Raw genomic sequence first — 22,471 nt, forward strand, 5'->3', positions numbered from 1 at the left:
TAGCAGCTTCAACAGAAATGACCTCCAGAATTCTTGTCCTTTCACAAGTAGTGTTTCTTCACGTCTCTTACTTTTGCTAAAATGGATTTTAGTCATCATCAAAAGGGAATTTGTATACTGCACTGTTGCCTTTTTGAATTTAGGGTATATATTTAGAATTTGGAACCACTTTCTCTGATGTCAGTTCTGCAGCTGTTTTTTTTTTTTTTTAATGTGTTATGTGAGCAAATGTAGATTGTAACTATAAACACAGTGCAAGGAAAAAGCAGCCCCATCTGTCTCTTTCAAACTTGATTAGGGAAGGTTGTGCAGACCATATTTTTAGTATGGTCTTAAAATTAAGGTTAAGTTGCTTTGAAGGTAGTTGACGAGTATAGATTTATTCGTTTTCAGGGTTAAGATAAAACAAATTGAAAATATATATATATTCCCAAAGGCACATTATGTTGCTCCTTTAAAACCACATTTATTTTTCCATTGCATGGGAAATAACATTTGCAGGCATAGAGAGCTTTCCTCCTCTGACTTTGGTGACAGGAATTTTGAAATGGCTAACAATTCTATTACTTGTAGTTAATACTATTAACAAGAATTGAACATACTTTCAGGGAAAAGTCTGTATACTACCAAGCACTGTATAAATGAAAAAAATTATATTACACTAATCTACATGGCATAGAGAAAAGTAAATTCCATAGTAACTGTAAGAAAAAAGTGGCTTTTCTGTTTGTTCTAAGTTGATTTTAATAATTAATCTGAAAGGCTTCTATCAAGTCACCACATTATTAAATTATTAAGTGACCAAAAAATACCGGACTAGCCTTATTTTTCTCCACTTCCCATTACCATGAGAAACAGACAAATGCCAAACAATCAGACAAATAGTCAGACTCTGAGTTAATTGAGAAAGACTGTGGGAAAAGCCATTAGTGGCTCTGATGAAGACAAATTTTAAAGGAAAAGAGAACAAGAAATTCCAAGTGGAAGAAGAATTATGAAACAACAAATAATTTTCGATATAGAGAGAGCAATAAACCCAAAGGTTAGAATGTTTCAGTTATAGCACAATAACAATAAGTGCTATGAGGGAAGAGCTATGCGGACATATGTATATGTATAACTGATTAACTTTGTTATAAAGCAGAAACTATAACACACCATTGTAAAGCAATTATACTCCAATAAAGATGTTAAAGAAAAAAAAATAAGTGCTATGTACTTTACATTTTTAATCTCCACAATGCTCCTGAGTGGGAGTGGTGAGTTCCACAGGAGGAAAAAAAAAAAAAAAAAAAGAAGAGGCTTATAGCAAGCAGTTGGCTAATTTGCCCTAAGTTTCAGTTTAGAACATCATGGAAACCAAAATTAATTAAATCCATTCATCTATTTATTCTTTCAACAAATATTTATTGAGTGTTTTCTAGACACCATTCTAAGTGCTGGAATACTGCAGTGAACAAGAGAGGAAAACCCTCCTGTCCTATGGGGCTGGTATTTCTCCAATATTCATGGTTTCCTATTTTGTTTTTGGAATGTTACGTTTTTTTCAAATAAAATATTATATGCCCTCCCCCATACATAAAGCAGACAAAAATAAAGATGCTCTGTTTAAGGTGAAGATAAGGAGCTGGGAACTTTACCCAATCAACGCTTCCCTTGCCTCCTTCCTCATTTCACATATACCTACTTAGAGAGTCCCTACACCTTGAGATTGCTACCAGAACAGTGGAGATATCAGTGTGGGAACTGCAAATGGGTCCAGATGGTGAGAAAGTATGAATACTAGATTGAAAGAGTAACTTATGATGTAATTGAACTAGTACTGGAGTGAGGTTATCAGAGAGTGGCGAGCAGGAGAAATTTGAGGGGAATAACAGAAGACAAGAAAACTTCATAGGAGGCTGTTTACCTGAACTAATGATATGGTAGTGGGCACTGAGTAAATTCAGAAGGATTCAGAAGATATAATGAGTCAGCATTACGTCTGATGTCACACATTAAAGAGACATTGTAGATTTCAGGGCAGAATATGGGTTTTGGAATCAGAGAATCCAGGTACATAGTATGGCCTCAGTACTTACTTTATAGCTTTGGTCAAATTTCTAATTTGACCTGAGCCTCAATCTCCTATCTGAAAAATGGGCATAATAAAACCTAATTGTGAGAATTAAAGATAATACATGTAAAATCCCAAGAACAATGTAGTCTTCTACAAAGTACCATCCCATCACCACCAATTTTTATAAGATTTTCTAGGGACGTCTTATGTGTACTCAAGAACAAGTTCTATTATTATTTTTACCACTACCTCTCTAGTAAAGATTGGATGTAATAAAGAACTGATTAAACTTGATGTGGCATATATTATATATATATATTATTATGAAGAAGGGTGAGAGAGAGAGATTCCGATTGGGATAATGGTGGAGCCATTGACAAAAAATAAGAATCAGGACTTACAGACATACTTACACAAATATACAAAGGAACTGAAGTATGTTTATTGCAATATTGTTCATAGTAGCAAAAGATGGAAAAACTTGTACATCCATCAACAAGAACTGATGAAATAGGGACTTCCCTGGTGGCGCAGTGGTTAAGAATCCGCCTATCATTGCAGGGGACATGGGTTCAAGCCCTGGTCCGGGAAGATCCCACATGCTGTGGAGCAACTAAGCCCATGCGCCACAACTACTGAGCCTGCACTCTAGAGCCCGCGAGCCACAATTACTGAGCCCGCGAGCCACAACTACGGAAGCCCGTGCGCCTATAGCCTGTGCTCCACAACAAGAGAAGCCACCGCAATGAGAAGCACGCGCACTGCAATGCAGAGTAGCCCCCACTCACTGCAACTAGAGAAAGCCCACGTGTAGCAACAAAGACCCAACGCAGCCAAAAATAAATAAATAAAAAATAAATAAATTTATAAAAAAAAGAATTGATGAAATAAACTAAGATACACCTATACAGTGGAATACTAGTCGACAAAAAGAAAGAATGAAATAGAACTTAAAATAAAAATATGAGATGATTTTTAACATATTTTTAAATATAAAAGCAAGATGTGCACTCTCCAGAAAAATAACAGTAAGCTTTCCCACATGATATTTATATTCAGGGTACCAAAAAAAGAAAAAAATTGAATAAAAAATGAGAAGATGATGTTGTTTTTTAACTAAGTCTTTTGAAGTGGCCTTCACAGAACATCAACATGGTCACAACTATGGATAGACTTGGAAATAGCAGTGACAGCTGGTGACCAGAGGCTATACTACATATGAATCAAATTTAGAGAAAACTTGAAGGTACAGATCATTCTCTTAAGCTATATTTTTCTGTGGCATCACTCCCATCAGTAACATTTTTGAACCCAAAGGACACGAATTGATATAAATCACAAGTGTTGCATAATGGTGCATGCAAATTAAATAATACAAAAGAAATATATTAAGTTTAAGAAAATTAAACAGATTGAGTTCTCAGTTTCTCTGTGAGCTTGGAGTATATAACATCTTCAGAGACATACAAATATCACATTTAAAAGAAGCTGCATAAACATAAAATTAGATGCATTTTTAAAATACATACTATGGATGGTTTTTGGTTTAGGGTTTTTTTTGCAAACAATTATAGCAAAGCAGAACAAAAACTTGCCAAGATGATAGAGAATACCTAAATCTTGTTTCTCCTTGGGCTGATAGGAGCTGATAAAAGCAGTGTTTTAGCCATTCTTGGTAAAAGATTATGAAGTTATAAAGAGCTAATAGGTACTGAGCATTTGCTGGGTCTAAGCATGGTACTGAGTGATTTACATAATAGTTAATTCCCCATAACAACTTGATGAGGTAAGTGCTTCTGTTTCCCCAAGTGGTTCATTACTTGCCCAAGGTCCCACAAGTAGTAAAAGGTTAAGTGGGCATTTGAACCCAGAGCTGCTGACACCAGAGCTCTTGTTTGTAACCAAGATGCTGAATGCTCTAAGCTTAGGGTGTAATCTACAGGAGGGAGATGGGATAGGATTCAGTTAGCTATACAGAGCTACAGGGAAAGCAACTCAAGAGAATGGATTTGGGTATAGAAACAGGAAATAATGTTGTGCAGAGTGGTGGGCAGAATCTATGACTTGTATTTTACTGTTATAATTTTGTCCAGGATAGTTAGTTTATTATCAGATAGTTATTTTTTTTAAGTCTGTTTAAAGAGTCTGAGAGATCCCGGGAATAGGTGAGAGAGGGAGAAAAAATAAAAATTTGACCAATCCAGTGATGAGTAGGTAGATAAATTATAAAAATAATCCACATGGATTTTGAAATCACTGAGGAAGAGATTGAAGTTGAGTTAAAGCATTGCTAAGAGTTTTTGAAAAAAATATACACTATGCTTTTGGCTAGTGTAGACCTTGCAGTTTTCCTAATTGGTCACCTTATATTATGGACAAGCCACGAAGCGGACAGCATGTAATTCACTCCCCAGGATGGGGAGCCATGAATGGTAAGGTGTTAAACGGTGGAGATTAATGAGCCTTGGCAGGTCAGGGTGTGGGGGGGCTTGGGTGGCATCTGCTTGCACGGCAGTGGGCTTAACTCTTGCCAGTTATATGTGTAAGAGCTCATAGTTCAGACTTTCAAGTGGAGAAAAGCTCACTTTATCTAATAAAGTATTCTTATTTGAGTATGTGCATTAACAGTGATGTTAATGAGGACATCCGATTTTCTGAATCTTGTTGGTGTGTACGCGTTTTCATATGTTTTGATGATACGGAACTCAGGTCACTAGCCGCTCTATCTAGTCAACCACTTTTCCCCATGCCTTCCGCCCACGTTCCAGCCCACCCACAGACACCATCGTTACTCTGAGGTTCCTTCATAGTCCTTAGGACAACTCGGGAATATTTTACCTGTGTTGGTGTCAGCCCCCAATTAAAACAAGCTCTCTTAGAACAGGCACCATGTCACTTTTGTTCCCAACTAGGTATTGTAGATGCCCAGTCTACCACTATAGGTACTCAATGAGTATTTGTTAAATGAACAGATGGATGCATGAAATGTCTTTCCCATTAAACCTGAATAATCAAAAACATTGTAATATACAATTCAAATCTCATATCCATAGATATTGCCCACAACCTAAAGAAAGAATATTTTTCTTATTGAGATTTTAAGACTGTTACAGAATTCCTTTGTATTTCTGTTAGCACTTTCAGTCTTAAGGAAGCTCAGTAACTGAGACTATATGCTTCTGCGTACTCCATGTCTGTTGAAGATTGCCCTTGTGAGTAATGCAGGAAGAAAAATTGACTTGAGGAAGAAGGGGGCACTTCTACATGAGAACGTAAGAGATCCTAAGGGCATTTTCCCCCAAGACTGACCTATAGAGTTTACAAAAAGGAAAATAAAATTATTTACATTCTCATGATACCTTAGCTTTTACAGAGATATTGGACATAAATTCCCCATTTGACATTTTTACATCTTAAAGAAACCTAGAGTCGGGAAATTACTTGCACAAAGTCACTTCACTAATAATTGGAAAATCTAAGATGTTAAGTCAGATCTCTGAATCAAACTTCAGTGAGTTTCCCATTAAAACACCTAAAATAATTTGCTTTTATAAGGAAAATCTCATTTTATTTCCCAAACTAGCTAACATAGTGTAACTGCTATGTAATAATTTCATTGCCCTAGAACTAAAAAAAAAAATGAAAAAAAACAAAAAGAATAGCAACTCATGATTCACAGTATCATCTCTTTCTTATAGGCTAATCTAAGCATATACGATAATCTAAAACATTTTTATCTTACCTAAAATATAGAAAAAATTTTCTTACCTTTAAAATCTTAGAAATAAAAACTAGTGCTGATAATTCAATGAACTTGCTCATCTAGGAAACTATTTTTTCTAGCAGCCTTAACTACAGAACACAAGTAATATTTATGGAAAATTTCTGTTAGCCCAATAATATAAATATTTGGTGTGTATAATGTGGATTACTCTTCCTCTGAGATCATTTGTTTTATTAGTTTTTTTTTTTTTCTTTTTGAATCAAGTTGTCACTTGAATACTTTTGGATGTATCTGGAATCATCTCCCTCATCTGCTCTCCATTTCTTGTCCCCTTGGAATTAAAAAATCATCAATTTGATTTCAGTGCTCATCTGATATGTGACAGAATAAACAATACTGGATGTGTTCCAGGCCCACATCACATTTAATGCCATCCCTCCTCCAACAGATGGCCAATGTGTGCTCATTTTATGAGTGTCCTTAGAATGGGGCTGCTTCCTGCATCATTGGTTTATTGCAACTGGTAGTGATATGGTTGGAAGAGTTACTTCCAAAAGCAGATGACATTATGGTATAATTTATACAAATAATTATATGTATACAAGCAAACTACTAAAATACAAAAAATAATTTCTATTGCCTTGAAAAAAGGCGGCGTTATGGAAGATCCTTGTTCACTGATGGCCTAGTTCACTTTATATAACAGTAAATTCAATAATTGTTGATAGAAAAAGTCACATGCCTGCTTCCATTTCTCTTAATGGCACTGCAGGGTTAGATTGCAGCATGAATGAAAAGATGGTATGTTTTCAAAACCTTGGCAGCCTGCGGTGACCTTCAGAAGAAATGAAATGCTCTGCTGGCTAGAGAAACAATTGAGCTGAAATCAGTGAGGCACAGAAAACTCAGAGATAGACTTCCCAAATTAAAAGCTGTTAGCAACAGCTCAGACAAGAAGAGGGAGAAAAGAATATTATTCTGCAAGGTGATTTTATGCAAAGATTTAAAAATGGGGGAGAAAACAAAGTTTAGTTAAGAGAAAATTTGTTTTTTTTAATCTCCTAAAGAGTTTAGTGTCTATATATTATCTAGACCATGAACATATCTAAGTCTATAACCTGTTAAAAAGCATGCAGAAAAATAACTCAGAACTTTTCATAAAGCAGGGCATGAAAGAATTAGTAGTGGTCATAATATTTTACAATCAAATTGTTTTCTGTGTACCTCTAAGTCACAAAACAGTCAGTGGATCACATATTTGTAGAAGCCTTTTGACATGTTTATTCTGAAATACTAATACTAAATATGTTTACTAAATCTGTTGACGGCTAAGCTCTATTTGCAATTTTTTTTTTATTTTATGAAAACAATTGAATGAAACAAGGTTTCTGGTACCTTGTTAAGAAACTAAAACGACCCCCTAAATATATGTCTAGGATACAGATCAGATAAAACATAAGACTGAAAATATACCTCTTTCATATTTGTGAAGAATAAAGGGAGTTGTAGTGGACGATGAATAGAGAGATGTGCTATATTCTAATATTATGTGTGGCATTTCCATTAAAATGCTTACGCATAATGGTAAAATAGGTAGGAAATCTAACCATGCTTGCATATTCTATACATGAGAATTTATATGCACAAATAAAAAAGCTTTTATGCCACAAATGCTCTATTGTTCATATGTTGCCCAAGTCACATAGTATAGTTATTAATTTTACATTAATATTTGTTGTTTTAATTACATTGGAACCAGAAATAGTGGGGAAAGGTAGAGGTATAATAGCATAAAATTAATACTCTCTTAATTTTAATCTTACTAGAAAAAAATTACATTTCTAGAAAGTCTTACAATGCTCAGAAGCTTCAGTGTCGAACTTTTATTCATTTCTCTTCACAGTCAGTGACCTACATAATATCTATGCCAAGTCTTAAATCTAAAACTTCCGAGTGCTCAGCATAAATTAAAAAAATGAATATGTAAGCGTTCATGTTCTCCTACTGTTTATCTTTGAAGAAAACACATGTATATTAAAATTAAAAATGGAAAGGATATTCATAGAATTACTTTAGTGCTTCTTAATCTCTTTTGACTATATTCACTTGAAAATTTGCTGAAAATTTGGCCCTTTCTCTAGGGAAAAAAAAAGAGCATGCACACAAAAATTTCTACTGAATTTCAGAGGATTTGCCAACTCTCTCTGTGAATTTCCAGGGACTCCTTGGACCCATGAAAGCAAAAAGAAAGCTCACTTTATTTTTCCAGGAAATTACTCAAAATACTATATGTTATTCCCATTAAATTGAAAGGCATATGTATGGACTTAAACTTGTAAAATTGCTCTGTATCTTACTGTGACAAGGGTAGCTTGCTGAAACTGACCTATCTAATGTCTCAACTTAGGAATCAGTTATGTCTACCTCTAAAGGCAGTCGTTCTCAAACTGTGCTCTCTGGGCTAGCAACATCAGCATCACCTGAGAACTTGTTAGACATGCGTATTCCTGGGGCATCACCTCTGACATGCTGAATCAGAAACTTAGGGTAAAACCTAACAAAATATTGTAAGACGCTTCCAGGTGATTCTGATGCAAGGTAAAGGTTGTGAACCACTAGCCTAAGGAATTTTCTTATTTCGAATCCCCATAGCCAAGCATCTATTTTAAATTGCTTGATTGATACCTAATTTACATAAAATAAGATGCATTCATTTTTAAGTGTACATCTAGTGAGATCTGACAAATCTTTGTACCCATTTAACCACTACCACAATGAGGATATTGAATATTTTTTCCATCTCCCTAGGAAGTTCCCCCATGTACCTTTGCGGGTAATCCTTGTCACTTTCTACATAGTAAACTATTGATTTGATATTTATCACTGTTGATTAGTGTTGCCTGTCCTAAAACTTCACATAAGTGAAATTGTACAATTTGTGTTTGCTCTACATAATTTAAAAAAATCATCCAGGTTGCTGTATCAGTAGTTCATTTCTATATATTGCTGAGTAATATTCCATTGTATGGATATACCACAGTTGTTTATCCATTCATCTGTTGTTGGCCACTTGGGTTGTTCCCAGTTTAGGATTATTGTGAATAAAGATATTATGAACATTCTTCTACAAGTCTTTTTGTGGACATGTTTTTATATTTCATGGGTAAATAAATACATAGGACTGGAATGTCCAGATCCCATGGTCAGTGTATGTTTAACCTTTTAAGACTGCCAAATGGTTTTCCAGCATGGTTGCATTCCCATCAGAAACATGTGAGAGTTTCAAGTGATTCCATCACATCCTCATCAGGAGTTAGTACTACTAGCTTTTTGTCTTTTTTTTTTTTTAATGTTTGCCCTGCTAATGATTGTAAAGTGGTCTCTCACTGTGGTTTTAAATTTAATTTCCTTGATGATTAATGTTGAACATTTTACCATGTGTTTATTGGGTATGAGTATCTTTTCTTTGATGAAGTGGATTCTTTTGGCCATTTTTAAGTGGGTTGATTTTCTTATTACACAGCTTTAAGAATTTTTTTTTTTTTGCTTCTGGATACAAGTATTTGTCATAACAGGTATTAGAAATATATTATTTCAATCTGTGGCTTACCCTTTTATTTTCTTAATGATATCTTTTGAAGACCAGAAGTTCTAATTTTGATGAAGTCCAATTTATCAATTTTATTTTCTTAATTTTGTATTTATTGTGTCTAGTCTAAGAAATACTTGCCTACCTCAAGGGTCTTCTTGTTTTATTGTAGAAGTTTCATAATTTTAGCTTTTATATTTATAAATATAAATATTTTATATTTTTAAATTAGACCTAAAGTCTAAATATGTTTTGTGTATGGTGTGAGGTAAAGGTCAAGGTTCATTTTTTTTTTCTACTTGGCTATCCAGTTGTTTCAGCACATTTGTTGAAACTTCTGACAAGCATCTGTTTTTAACTTTTAAATAGTTTACATTAGAGTTCTTTTAAAAGCTTGAGACTCTTATCCATTATTTTTAGATTTTGCCAGAGGTCCCATTAGATAATGTTAGTTTGCAAACATATTAACAAGAACTCCAAATATTCCTAGGCATTTAGTATTAGTCTGAATATTAGTTTGGCCCAAATACATAATCACAGAGATCAAATGGAAACATAGTCAAGATATCACTGTTTTCCTTAAGACATTGTAGATCTCTTTATGTCTTAGTAAATGAATATTAGAATCGTATAGGGTTATATTATTTGAAAGTTATACATCTTGGTTAACCACTTCCCTCAAAATAAACATATAAATGTTTTTGTTGTTTTGTTTTTGATTTTTGTTATTATAAAATAGTGCTGTGATTAACAGCCTGGTATGTATAATTCTGCATTCTTGTCTGATTGTTTTAAATGGCAGTGTTTGCTTCAATGAATAGAATTGGGAGTTCTGTTTCTTTGCTTACCTGATGTATTTATTCTTGAGCCTGAGCACTTATCTTGATGACTTTGGTTGTATCACAATAATTCAACCTACTGGAAACTTTACAATCTGGAAGTGAGTCAGAAAGTTGCCAAACTGTACTTATTTTTCCAGGGCATTTTGAAGACTTAGGTGCGTTTATATATGTGGAAATAGATGAAAAATTTATCAGACTTTCCTATCACTGAAAATTGTGGGGAATATAATCATATCACTAAATAAACATACATTCGACAGATATTTATTGTGTACAAGGCCTACTTAGATGGAAGTGGGCTGGGAGAAAAAAAAATACATTTCCTGAGTGTCTAGGAGGAGAAAAAAACTGGTGATTAAATAAAATGGTCTTTCCTACACAAGAAGTTTTTTAAATTGCTGCCTTTTACAATACAACCGAATTTGAAAGCTTGAAATGCCATTTTAGGCGGAGTTCCTTACTCTAAAGTCGTTAAGTAACTTACAGATAAGCTAAATCATTTGATTTCTTATCTCTCAGAAAAAAAAAAATCTAGAGTCCCAATTTTTTTTTTTTTTTTTTTTATGCAACTGCCTCTCTCTGATCATTGGTATATAGTAAAGGCAGATTTCTCATTCATTTATTGAGTAACATAATAGATGTTGTACTGAGTACCCCGGAGGAGCTTGCCACCTGTCTGGGAATTTAAAACTTGAAACATATTTTAGATATAAGAATGTTAGTCTGCAATGAAATCTAAGTCTTCTGTAAAGACCGTGACTTTAATATTTTTTTCCCGCCATTCTGTCATGGATTCATTGCTTGCTTGTCTAATGTAATATATGAGAGGGAACAGGTTCACTGCCATCTTCCATTGGCTCATAGGTCTTGTTCTCTGCATGTTACCCTTAAGACCTTGATGAAAGGCATGCTCAAGTATAAATAAATACAGAGACCTTTTTCTTTAGATATATTTTATATTTATGAAATAAGAGTTGGAAAAGAGCCCTGGCAGGTAATATTTAGTGCAAACTTAATTTTCTGCTCAAAATGTGACACAATCTTGGCCCAAAGGTAAATGTATTGTAGTACTATGTTTTTCAGTGTTTTAGTCCTCTTATAAAAAAATTAAAATGTTTAACACAAAAGACTAGCTTAATATTTTCAACCTGAGGTTACTATTTAATTTATTACATGGAGTGGTATTTTAGAAGAGGCATATAGGTGTGTCTTATTGAAAAGTCATCCAAAGAGTAAGAAGTTTTCACTTATTACTGCTTAAATCTATGTCTTGGACAACTCTATTTGTACTTTAAGTATATTACAAGTTTCACTTATTTGAAGCATACCACCCTTTTCAGAACTTCATGTCTTCTGGTGCTTGTACATACTCCGTGAAAGTGTTTCTTTAGTGTGATCAAAGAAACCACTTTCAGTGGCATCCCCTAGGTTACTTGTACAAAGCCAGCTTCCTTGGCCTTACCTTTTCTAAATCTGAATCTCTAAAGGTGGGACTCTGCATTCTATAATATTAACCACATCCCAGGTGAATGTGACATTTTAAAGACCAATGCTTTGTGGGATTGGTTCTCATTTTTGCCTCCTGGTTGCTTGTTAAAATGGTTCTTGGTCTGAAGGGAAGATCATCCTTTTCTTGTTTCACACCTGCTTGACCCTGAGACCACCTGCTTATCAAGGACAGCTGTGTCCCAGCTCCCAGGGAGCAGGAATATCTCTATGTACAGTTCAGGGTTTTGTTGATATGCAAGGGACTGTCAGGAGAATCACCTCACCAACCTTTGTGTTTACTCACTTCTTCCCCGGGTCTTGCCTCGTCCTGGGACCCTGTGCTGGGGCAGTTTGGAGCCTCTGAGACGTTGCATAGAGCTACAGCTCTAGTCAACAGTGAGAAAGCTAACTTCCTATACTTATACTTAAATGTTCAGTGAGCCATCTAGTTTGTGTGAAAGTGGGCTATTTCCTGCTATGCGAGTCAAACAAGGACAAGAATATTAAGAGACTCTTGCTCTAAAGAGAATTTTTTTAAAAATTCAGTGTACTCTTAAGATATGCTTATTAGTATATAAAATTTCAACTTAAAATTTTTAATAGGCATTTACTATGACAACTTTTCCCACATTATTCTTGAAATAAAGAATATTCAGTTAATTACTTATTTCCTCTCTGTGAACAATGTCAGTATATAAAAAGTTTCTTTCCAAATTAATCTGTTGTTATCTGCTTTCTAAAGCAATCATTTTTAAGCAGTCTTTATGTGACTCAACTCATTAAACTTTTGACTACATCAGTCTTAATATTGCACATTGACTAATAACTATAAATTAGAGTAATATTATATATACTAACATACTTAAAAATCCCCAATCATTTTAATCAAAACCAATTCAAAACAGGTCAATAAGAATATCTTTGAGAATAAATCTGAATTCACCTCACATTGGTATTAATTAAAATAGTAGTATTCCAAATTTCCTTGGATATGTTGCTATCAATATTTTATTATCTATTAAAAGGAAGCAAATTACATCTCACTAGTAAATGCCAATTCATCTGCTTTTTAAATTTAAATGCAAATTCTTTCTGCCCTCTACCTTTACAAAGTAGAAATTGCATATGTTATGCATTGCTTTACACAGGCTTCAATACCAAAATTATTTTTTATCACTATTCTCCAAAAATTTATTTCAGACCAACATCAATGAATCCAATTTTTATCCTAGTTCCTGTATTAAATTTTAATATAATAAAATTCTTAGATATTTATAAAAAGAGTTTTATCATAGTTCATAGCAATCTCTATGTAATTTCAACAGAGTACTATGTGAAAAAGTAAGGATACTTGTGATACACATATTTCAAATGCGGCATCCTGTGTTGGCCTTACAAGAGAAAGAGAAATGATTTTTATATTATTCAACCACTGGTAGAATGAGTAATGACTCAGAGGATGTCCCAGCAGACTCACCCTAGGTGATCTCATGGACCATAGTATAATAAGGTTTTAGGAATCAAAGTTTGGAATTTCCTCTCAGTGCCCACAAAGTCAAGAAACTGTAGTTTGACAGCATGAGGCTTTGGACCTTCTGTATCAACAGTAAAGGAAACCCAATCCACATCTTCTCTACTCATGACTTGGGAGTCCTTGCTTAACAGGAATGTAATGAGATGTTCATGCTGTTCTTACTACTGCAGTTATGTGTATTTCCCCATGAGTTTCCTCTGGTTGCTGCTACCACCTATACAACTGTGGTCAGAACAGAGTTTCAGGAGGAATAGGAGATAGTGAAATGAAGAATCACCCAAGAAGTGATCTTATGTCCTAATGTGTGTTCCTTAAATTTAGAGCTTTTCTTTTCTTGGTGATCGAGATGTCTATTAAACTCATTGGATTCCTGGGTTATAAAGCATTTAATGCCACCTCACTTAATTTGGGTACCCAAATAGCATTTTTCAAATATAACTGTTTTTATAGCAACTATATCTTTAACTACAGGAACACTATATGTGTCTCCTTTTTCTCCTAACCTGTGAAATGATGAGAATGTTTTTAGTCTATTATCATATTGATAGATAACAATTTGCAGCTAGAATATCGAAACACAAGAGACACAACATTCTGTTGAAAAATTATTATAAACAATCTTAGGCACTAAAGCACTAACATCTTTTAGTAATGTTATAATACGAAATTGGCCCTAAGATGTATTCTAGGTTGAAATTACATACTATTTATAATCTCATGATTAAACTCTTTGCTTTTGAATAATCTATATACTGTTCATGAAAAGTTTTGCCTTAAATGGTCCCTGAATAAACCAAAATAAAAATGCTAAAATAAAATTTAGAGTCTTAAAGAGAAAAGGAGGACTTTGTTGAACATTTTTAGTAGTCATAATTGTTTCAAAATGTATTCAGACTAAGAATTTCAGAATTTAAAGTACTTTCATGGAGGCAGAATGCAGTGGGAATTGCCCAGGCAATGTGTGGCCTTGAGTGAGTCACTTGGACTTTCTAAGCTTAAATGTTTATTTCTACTATTTTAAGAAGCCAATCAGCTGGTCTCTCCCTTCCAACATTATAGTACAATCTATCATATAAACTCTGGTTCTCATGATGTGATCTGTGGACTCTGGGGATCCTCGAATCACTGTCAGGGAGTCTGTGAGGTCAAAACCATTTCCATAATAATATGAGGGTGTTTTTTGTCCTTTTCACTGTGTTGACATTTGTCTGGATGGTGCAGCAGTCAGTGGTGAGAAAAACTTCTGAAGCCTTAGCACAAATCAAGGCAAACTGATTACATTCTCCCCTGCCACATACTCGCATTTAGAGAAGGAGAAGGGAGAGGAGGAGGAGGATGCAGCTTTCCTTAAGAATGTCCTTGATAAAGCAGTAAAACTTAATTATATTAAATCTTAACCATTGAATGTGATCTTTTAAATAGGCTACATGATGAAATGGGAAGTATGCATCAAGCACTTCTGCATATCAAAGTACAAAAGTTCTCTTGAGAAAAAGCTCAAGTGGACTGGTTGAGTTGCTAGCTAAAGTAGCCACATTTTTCCATGGAACATTATGTTTACTTGAAAGAATTGCAGACAAACTGCAGTTATTCATTCCTGGGTATTTCACAGACATTTTCTCAAAAATGAGCAAGGTGGGCTGTCGCTTCGAGGAGAACAGCTGACAATATTTTCTGGCAATGATAAAATTCAAGCTTTCAAAATAAAAGTACTGGAAAACATGTATATGCCTCTATTACTGTGACAGCTTTGAAATAGGTAAAGACGTTTCTGATGAGACAGGTGGTAATTTTTTTGATAATGAAATGTGTCAGCATTTGGAAGATTTGTCGAGTTCAGTGTAATATTTTCCAAATGACCCGTGTTAAAATTTATGCTTGGTAAAGTGAGAGATAGAACTATTTTAATGTAAGAGTACAAAAGTTCACTGATATAGTTTCAGATTCCACAATGCAGCCAAGCTTTAAGAAACTATTACGTGTCAAATGTCAGTGTAGTATTAAAGAAAAATAACCACAATTATCTGAAAATGCTTTTGAATTATTCTTTCCTTTTCTAAGTACACATCTATGTGAAGCCTGATATGTATCTTACAACCAAAACAATGTATTGCAACAGATTTAATGCAGAGGCATTTATGAGAATCCAGCAGTTTTAAGCCAGGCTTTAAAGAGATTTGTAAAAATGTAAAACAATATATCTCTTCTTGCAATTTTTGTGAAAGTACAGTTATTTTCTTTATAAAAATATTATTTGTGTTAGCATGTAATAGGTTTATTATTGGTATTTTTAAAACAAATTAATAATTTTTTAATCTCAGTTTTGATCCCTAATATGGTAAATAGTGATAGATATAACCTACATAAGCAAAAGGATCTGAGACCAAAAAGATTGAGAATTGTTAATAGAAACCATGAGGCTGGTGTGGGGGAAGCTATTCAAATATAAAATAAAGCTAAAAATAGTACTTTTTAGCCACTAGAGGGAGCTTTTATTTTATATAAATTATGTATAGAGTAGAGGCATTAAGAATTTATATGAAAAATAAATGCAAAAATTCTAGACTCACAGCACTTAATATATAAAACACAGAGCTTTGTGAGAACTCCCCCAGCTTTTTGTGCTTTCTTTCTATGGTAGCTCTTTAAACGTAATGGAAGGATTTTTTTTCTATAGCCGTAAGTTTGTGTGTGCCTAGTATGCTTAAGAAAATTCCATTAAAGTAGACATTTAAGAAAACATCATGAAGTCTTACTATATGACACCATATGGTAAGAAGTCATTAATTCTTTTGTTCTCTTTCTAATTGCTTCCTTATAAATAGCAGGAGTTGATGCAGTTCTTTCTCCTCACTGACCTTTGAGTAATTGCTAGTTGAGTATAGGTCAGTCAGAAATGCTTCTGCCATCTTGTATTTCTCCCAGAGACATTTGTATCAGTTATGGGGAAATGACTGTACATATGGAATCAGTGACTGAGTTCTGAATGATTTATTTCTTCTCTTCTCTAAAGTTCACGTAGAATCACACTGCTACTGCAGCCAGTCATTCCTGTGGTTTTATGAACTCTCCCTCAATGACATCCATTTTTTAATAATAAATTTATTATCTTTGTCTTCCTGAAGGCTTGGTATGGAGAACCACATCTTAATTGTTAAGAGATGGGTGCAGGATCAGTAGTTAAAGCTGCTAGATGACTTTTGTAGGTATTTTAGAAATAATTGCATGCATTATTATTTGTATTTTATAAATAATCTTAAGCAATCAGTGTTATGGTAAAACTACAGCTAAGTACATCCAAATTTACAGCTGCTATGTTGTTCCAGATTTCTTAGGATGTTTGTTCCTGGGTAAGATGTGATGTGCCCTGATAAGGGCAAAGGTGAGGAAGATCCCTGCAAGAGAAATTGTTTTCACTAAGTACTTTATTCTTCCTGCAGAACTTCTTGTGCTCTCTCAAACCAGTTGTTCTTAACATATTGAAATAAAAAAGAAAGGAAAGAAAAGAAAAACTTTAAAAATCAGATGAAAACCATGATTGCTCTGCCCAGAAAAATATACAAGCACAATATGCTAAATTTTGCATACAATTTTGAAGGTTTTCAGATCTTCTGAAGTCCACAAGAATTCCAGTTAAGAATTCTTGTTTAAATCAATAGAAAACCAGTGAAGATAGAACATGGTAGTGTTTTTTGTTTATTTGGGGGGAAAAGATAAGTATCTGGGATAAGTATGCATTAATAATCTTATTTATGTTGGAATCACTAAAAATATCTTTGGGTATTCTGAAATGCTTTTAGTAGAGGCTTCATAATCCTTTTCTGTTAAAATTTTATGCAAGCTAGAGCTGGAAGCTTTGGTAGAATTGAGGCCAGAACTGGTGAAACCTGGTAACTCCTCAGTGCAGAAAGTCCATTCAGCCTGTCAGGTTTTTTAAACAAATTTAAGAAAGTGATGCATTTAAAAAAGCCTTATTGAGTTAATCTTGGTTTAAACAAATTAAACTTTCTTGAATGATTTAGAGCACTCAATCCCCAGGAGCCGAACTGGTCTCAAGAATTCATCGGTAATAGCTACACAAGTTTAAGTTATATAAAATAAGCTAAGAGCATTTTAATTACAGGCAAACCTAAATAGTAACATTAAAATTGTTAATCCATATTCAGCTTGTAACATTTTTACTCTTAATTGAGAAGGAATTGGAATAATATATTTAAACTGCAAATAATGAAGACATAAGATGATTACACTAAGAGATAAAGGATTGAAGGACTAAAAATGCTCACTAAGGATCCTACAGGAAAGAAAAAGATGGGAGAAAAGGGTGGAAAATTACTTTTGTTCAATAATTCCTGGCTGGTGTTGATAGTTGAAACTTACCAGAAAATAAAATATCTTTTTCTTTCAAGATAAATACTGTGCCCCAGATCTCTGCCCCCTAGAATTTTTATAAGGAATTTTCATTATTCTGCATTGCTTTCCAGATGCCTTAACTTATTTTAACGATACATCTATATATCTGAATTATTGTCATTGGTTTTACTTAAGTAGTAGGTGATTGATAGTTTAATTTTGCTTATGTGCTTGGATATAGCTATAGTGAAGAAATAAAACTTGGTAAATTCTATCATTAATAAACTTAAACATGACCCTCCCATAGTATTTCACACTGCTATGTTCCAATGATCATGAAATAATAATTTTCTATGAGTTTCAGCAAGGCTAGATTATTCTTACCTTGATTCTCCTTTTTGAGGGTTATAGTGATAGAAATGAGTGATTTTTCTATCTCTATCATGACCTAATTGAGCCTAAAAAAATATATTTAGGGGCATCAAGGATCATCACTCATGAATTGAATGCATACCTCCTGATTGATACCTAAAGTATAGTTTGTAGGCTGCCACTATGGCAAGAATAATTCAACACCTTTCTGGGTAACTGCAAATATTTGCAAATCTTGGAGAGAAGAGCAGACAGTATGATTTGCAGCTTGAGCAAATGTAGTGAGTCATCAATGATGTTCAAAGCCAACAAAGATCTAATGAATACATGCTGTAGTTTTAACACTGGAAATCAACGTTCAGTTATCCAAAAGGCTATTTTTTCCTTAAAAATCTTCTTCTAAGCCCTTGGTTCCCCTGCCATTCCTCTAAACTTGGCAGGCATATTTAAGTGGTGATGATGGCACGTAGCAGGGCTGTGTCATGGTCCTGGGAGACCAATCCTGTTCTAAAGAGAAACTCGTGAAGTAGCTAAGGGCTCAGCTCTATGTCCAGTCCCTCCAGGGGAGGGATGGTAAGAGCTAAAGAGAGTGTCAGTGTCCCTGAAATTGAGTGCAGGTCAAGGAACTGGGCCCCAAGTGGAGAAATTAGGAAACCAAAGATTTACTATTTTGGGGAAAGAGTGTGGGATGGGGAGCCCTGGTGCTGAGACAATAGGGAGAAAATGATAGCTTATTTGGGATACAGATGCCTTAAATGTACACCAGCACCTAGGATACCAAGGTTTCATGTAGACCTTACTTGCTACTGGGAATGGGGCTTCTCAAATTATATATGCCATTGACCTAGGTGAGCTAAGAATACAAGTCTTTGACAGTGGCTCCATGACTGAGAACACAAAGACATCTTTAACTTCCCAGGGCATGCTAGTGTGTCCTGTGCATGACCTTCAGAAATAAGTTAACTTTTTATGGAACAATAACAAAGGCGTCAGGATGGTTTAATTTATGTATACCAAGCTAAAAATGAATTTACTAACATAGAGATTTTTTGCAGAATCAATTTTTTTTTTTTTTTTTTTTTTTTTTTTTTAATGTATCACGGTCTTTATTTACAACTTCATTGGCAAAAAAGAAAAGGAATAGTTTAAAACAGTCTAACACAGGGCACTGCAGCTGATCCTGGCAGATTAATGAAGTTTCATTTTAAATGTCCATCTAATTGTCCAAAGATATACGATACTGAATCTGCATATGCAGTTTCCTTTATGAAGTACAGGCTCATATCTCAGGCAGTCTTTTAAACATATAAATACAAAGGAAATAAAACCACTCATTAAAAACTGCATTAAATGAAGGGCAATTTAAATTTATGTTGTCCTTGTAATAACGCATGCCCAATGAAAATCAAAAGCTGGAAAAGCAGTTACACTTCCTACTTGAGTGGACAGTTACAACAATCAATCATTTTCTGCAATGACCATTATATTTTTAATTTATCATGAACTACTCTGAACTTACTATGAGATGTAGCCAAAGTCAGAAGACAAGATGTAGGGAGAATATTCCTTTTTTGGAGAGTAAGCCCTCCAGAATCAGCATGGGAAACAAACATCCTGTTGAAGAATTCTAGGTGGAAAAAAATTAATGTAGTCAATTTCAACTCATGCTGAGCTGGCTTAATTTTTTCATTGACTTCTTTGGTGTCATTCTTCTAAATCAAGTGTGTTTAATTCTTCTTCTAGTTCATCCAAATCTTCCCCAGTAAAAAGATTTTCATCAACAGGAACAGCATCGATGACTCCATTTTCCTGTCCCTCCCCTTCGTTGTCCTCTTCCAAATCACTTCTTTCACCATTTTCAGCCCTACCTCCGGAAGCTTCACTTAATTTGTTTTCATCCTTTTCTGAAGTATATGTGCTGAATCTTTCAAGACTGGCTACAGTAATACCTGTCTCATCTACATCTCTTGGGATGTACAGGCTTAAATCTATGTCATTTACGCTCACTGAATCATCAACCTCATCACCACCCGTTCCCTGGGTATAACGGGTATCATCTGCTTCCTCATCATCATCATCAACCAGTTCAGGACGAAATTCAAACACCTCACGACCACTGATCACTAATGCTTTCCCTGCTTTGAAGTCTGCTTTCCTTCTTTCCATATCTTGCTCAAGTTTATCAATCTTTTCTTGTCTTTTTCTTTTCTTCCATGCAAGAAAAGATTCTAGAGTGATTTTGGTAACATTTGGACCTAGGGCAGAACGCTCTCTTTCAATTAGATCTTCTAATGAAATTTCATCTTCTTTCTCTTCTTTCTTTTTATCTTTTTTCAAGACGAACCCAGGAGGAAGTGCATGACGATACATGCAAATATCACCCCCTCCAGGGCATACCCAAAACCAGCCATATTTGTTGTTTTCAATAGCTTCGAGGAAATGCTTGCACACTATTTGAGTTTTTGGTTTTTTCTTTTCCGCCTCACCGTGCTTCTTGTTCACTACTTCTTCCAGTTTTTTCTCATCCCAATTATCCATAGTATCTTTTTCAAGCTCTTCATCTCTTGCATCAATGTAAACACTTCGCTTTTCACATTTTCTCTCCAGAGTCAAGTCATGAGAGAACTTACACTTATCTCCTTTAGTACACTGTCCTTGCTTGAAGAATGCACATACCACAGATTTGGGATCTGCACCTTTACTTATTTTTTGAGCAGCAACTACAGGTTTGAACAACTCATTTAGCTCTTGCAATTCTTTCTTCTTGTCATCTTTCTTCAACTTCTTTTCAGCTTCACTTTGTGCTACCTGACGTGGATTTTGTTGACCAAATTTAACTTGATGAGTGACAGCCTTGATAAACTTCTGTTGCTTTGCTCCTTTCTTATTCTTTAGACCAAAAGTTTTGTCTTCGATAATCTTCTCCTTCTTTTTCTGCTCCGCCTTTTTGCTGCCCCCGGCCTGAGCCTGTTTCTTGGGGGGCATTGCGGAGATAGGTGGCACCGGCCAGACTTAAGCGTAGCTGGACTCCCTCAGGGACTCTGGCCCCGCGATAGGAGGAGGAAGACCCAGAATCAATTTTTGAAGAAACATTATTTTTTAAAAACAACTTTACTGATGTTTAATTCCCACATCATAAAATTCACCTGAAGTATACAGTTCAGTGGTTTTTAGTATATTCACAGAGCTCTGCAACCATTACACAATCTAAAAATCACTTTAATTGCTTTTCACATAAAAGTCTGTACCCATTAGAGTCACTCTCCATCCTCCCTCTCCCCAACCCACCATCCCTAGGCAACTACTAATCTAGTTCCTGTCTCTATAGATTTGTCTATTCTGGATATTTCATACAAATGGAAGCATATATGTGGTCTTGTGTGATTAACATCTTCAACTCTGAATAATGTTTCAAGGTTCATCCATGCTGTAGTATGATTCAGCATTTCACTTTTCACTGCTGAATAATATTCCATTGTATGACTTTACCACATTTATTTATCCATTCATCAGTTTATTAGGGTTATTAGTTACCATCAGTTATCATCAGTTATTAGGGTTCATCACTTTCTGCCTATTACAAATAATGCTGCTATGAACTTTCATATATGTATGTACATTTGTTTTAATTTCTTTGGAGTATATACCTAGGAGTACAATTGTTAGGACACATGGTAACTCTATACTTCATATACTGAGGAATTGCCAAATTGTTTTCCAAAGTAGCTGCTCCATTTACAATTCCACCAGCAATGTTATGAGGGTACTAATTTCTCCATATGTTTGCCAGCACTTATTATGTCTGTCTTTTCTTTTAGCTATTCTGGTGGCAGTAAAATAGTGTCTCATAGTTTTGAGTTGCATTTTTCTAACTACTAATGAATTTGTTGAGCCTCTTTTCATGTCTTAATTGGCTATGTGTATGTCTTCTTTGGAGAAATGTCTATTCAAATCCTTAGGCCATTTTTAAATTGAGTTATTTGTTTTTTAAATTTTACTTTATATATTTAAAGCACTCTATTATTCTTTTTTTAAATTGTTTAAAACATCTTTATTGGAGTATAATTGCTTGAAAATGCTGTGTTAGTTTCTGCTGTAAACAAACAAAGTGAATCAGCTATACATATACATATATCCCCATATCCGCCCCCCTCCTCCCTATCTCACCCTCTAGGTCGTCACAAAGCATCAAGCTGATCTCCCTGTGCTATACAACAGCTTCCCACTAGCCATCCATTTTACATTTGGTAGTGTATATATGTCAGTGCTATTCTCTCACTTCGTCCCACCTTCCCCTTCCCCTCCTATGTCCTCAAGTCCATTCTCTACGTCTGCATCTTTATTCCTTCCCTGCCACTAGGTTCATCAGTACCATTTTTTTTTTAAGATTCCATATATGCATGTTAGCATACGGTATTTGTTTTTCTTTTTCTGACTTACTTCACTCTGTATGACAGTCTCTAAGTCCATCCACCTCACTACAAATAACTCAGTTTCGTTCCTTTTTATG

The 22,471-nt window shown here is 34.6% G+C and overlaps 2 protein-coding genes across 4 annotated transcripts in view; one reads left to right on the forward strand and one right to left on the reverse strand.

Annotated features, from left to right (window-relative positions):
* HS3ST5 (heparan sulfate-glucosamine 3-sulfotransferase 5) overlaps positions 1–22,471 on the forward strand; it is a 277,255-nt gene that overhangs the window by 17,558 nt on the left and 237,226 nt on the right. The window lies entirely within an intron of this gene.
* Positions 19,041–21,023, reverse strand: LOC309667099 (zinc finger CCCH domain-containing protein 15). Of its 2 annotated transcripts, XM_082475355.1 has the most exons (2): positions 20,658–21,023; positions 19,041–20,504 (listed from the first exon to the last, which is right to left on the reverse strand). In XM_082475355.1, exons 1-2 carry the CDS (start codon positions 20,944–20,946, stop codon positions 19,666–19,668), a joined length of 1,128 nt encoding a protein of 375 aa, XP_082331481.1. In that variant the 5' UTR covers positions 20,947–21,023; the 3' UTR covers positions 19,041–19,665. The 2 variants fall into 2 exon arrangements, with proteins under 2 accessions (XP_082331481.1, XP_082331480.1); XM_082475354.1 differs by having other exon boundaries at positions 19,041–21,023.

Source organism: Balaenoptera physalus (genome assembly GCF_965194825.1).
Source record: "Balaenoptera physalus genome assembly, chromosome: 9".
Lineage (NCBI taxonomy): Eukaryota > Metazoa > Chordata > Mammalia > Artiodactyla > Balaenopteridae > Balaenoptera > Balaenoptera physalus.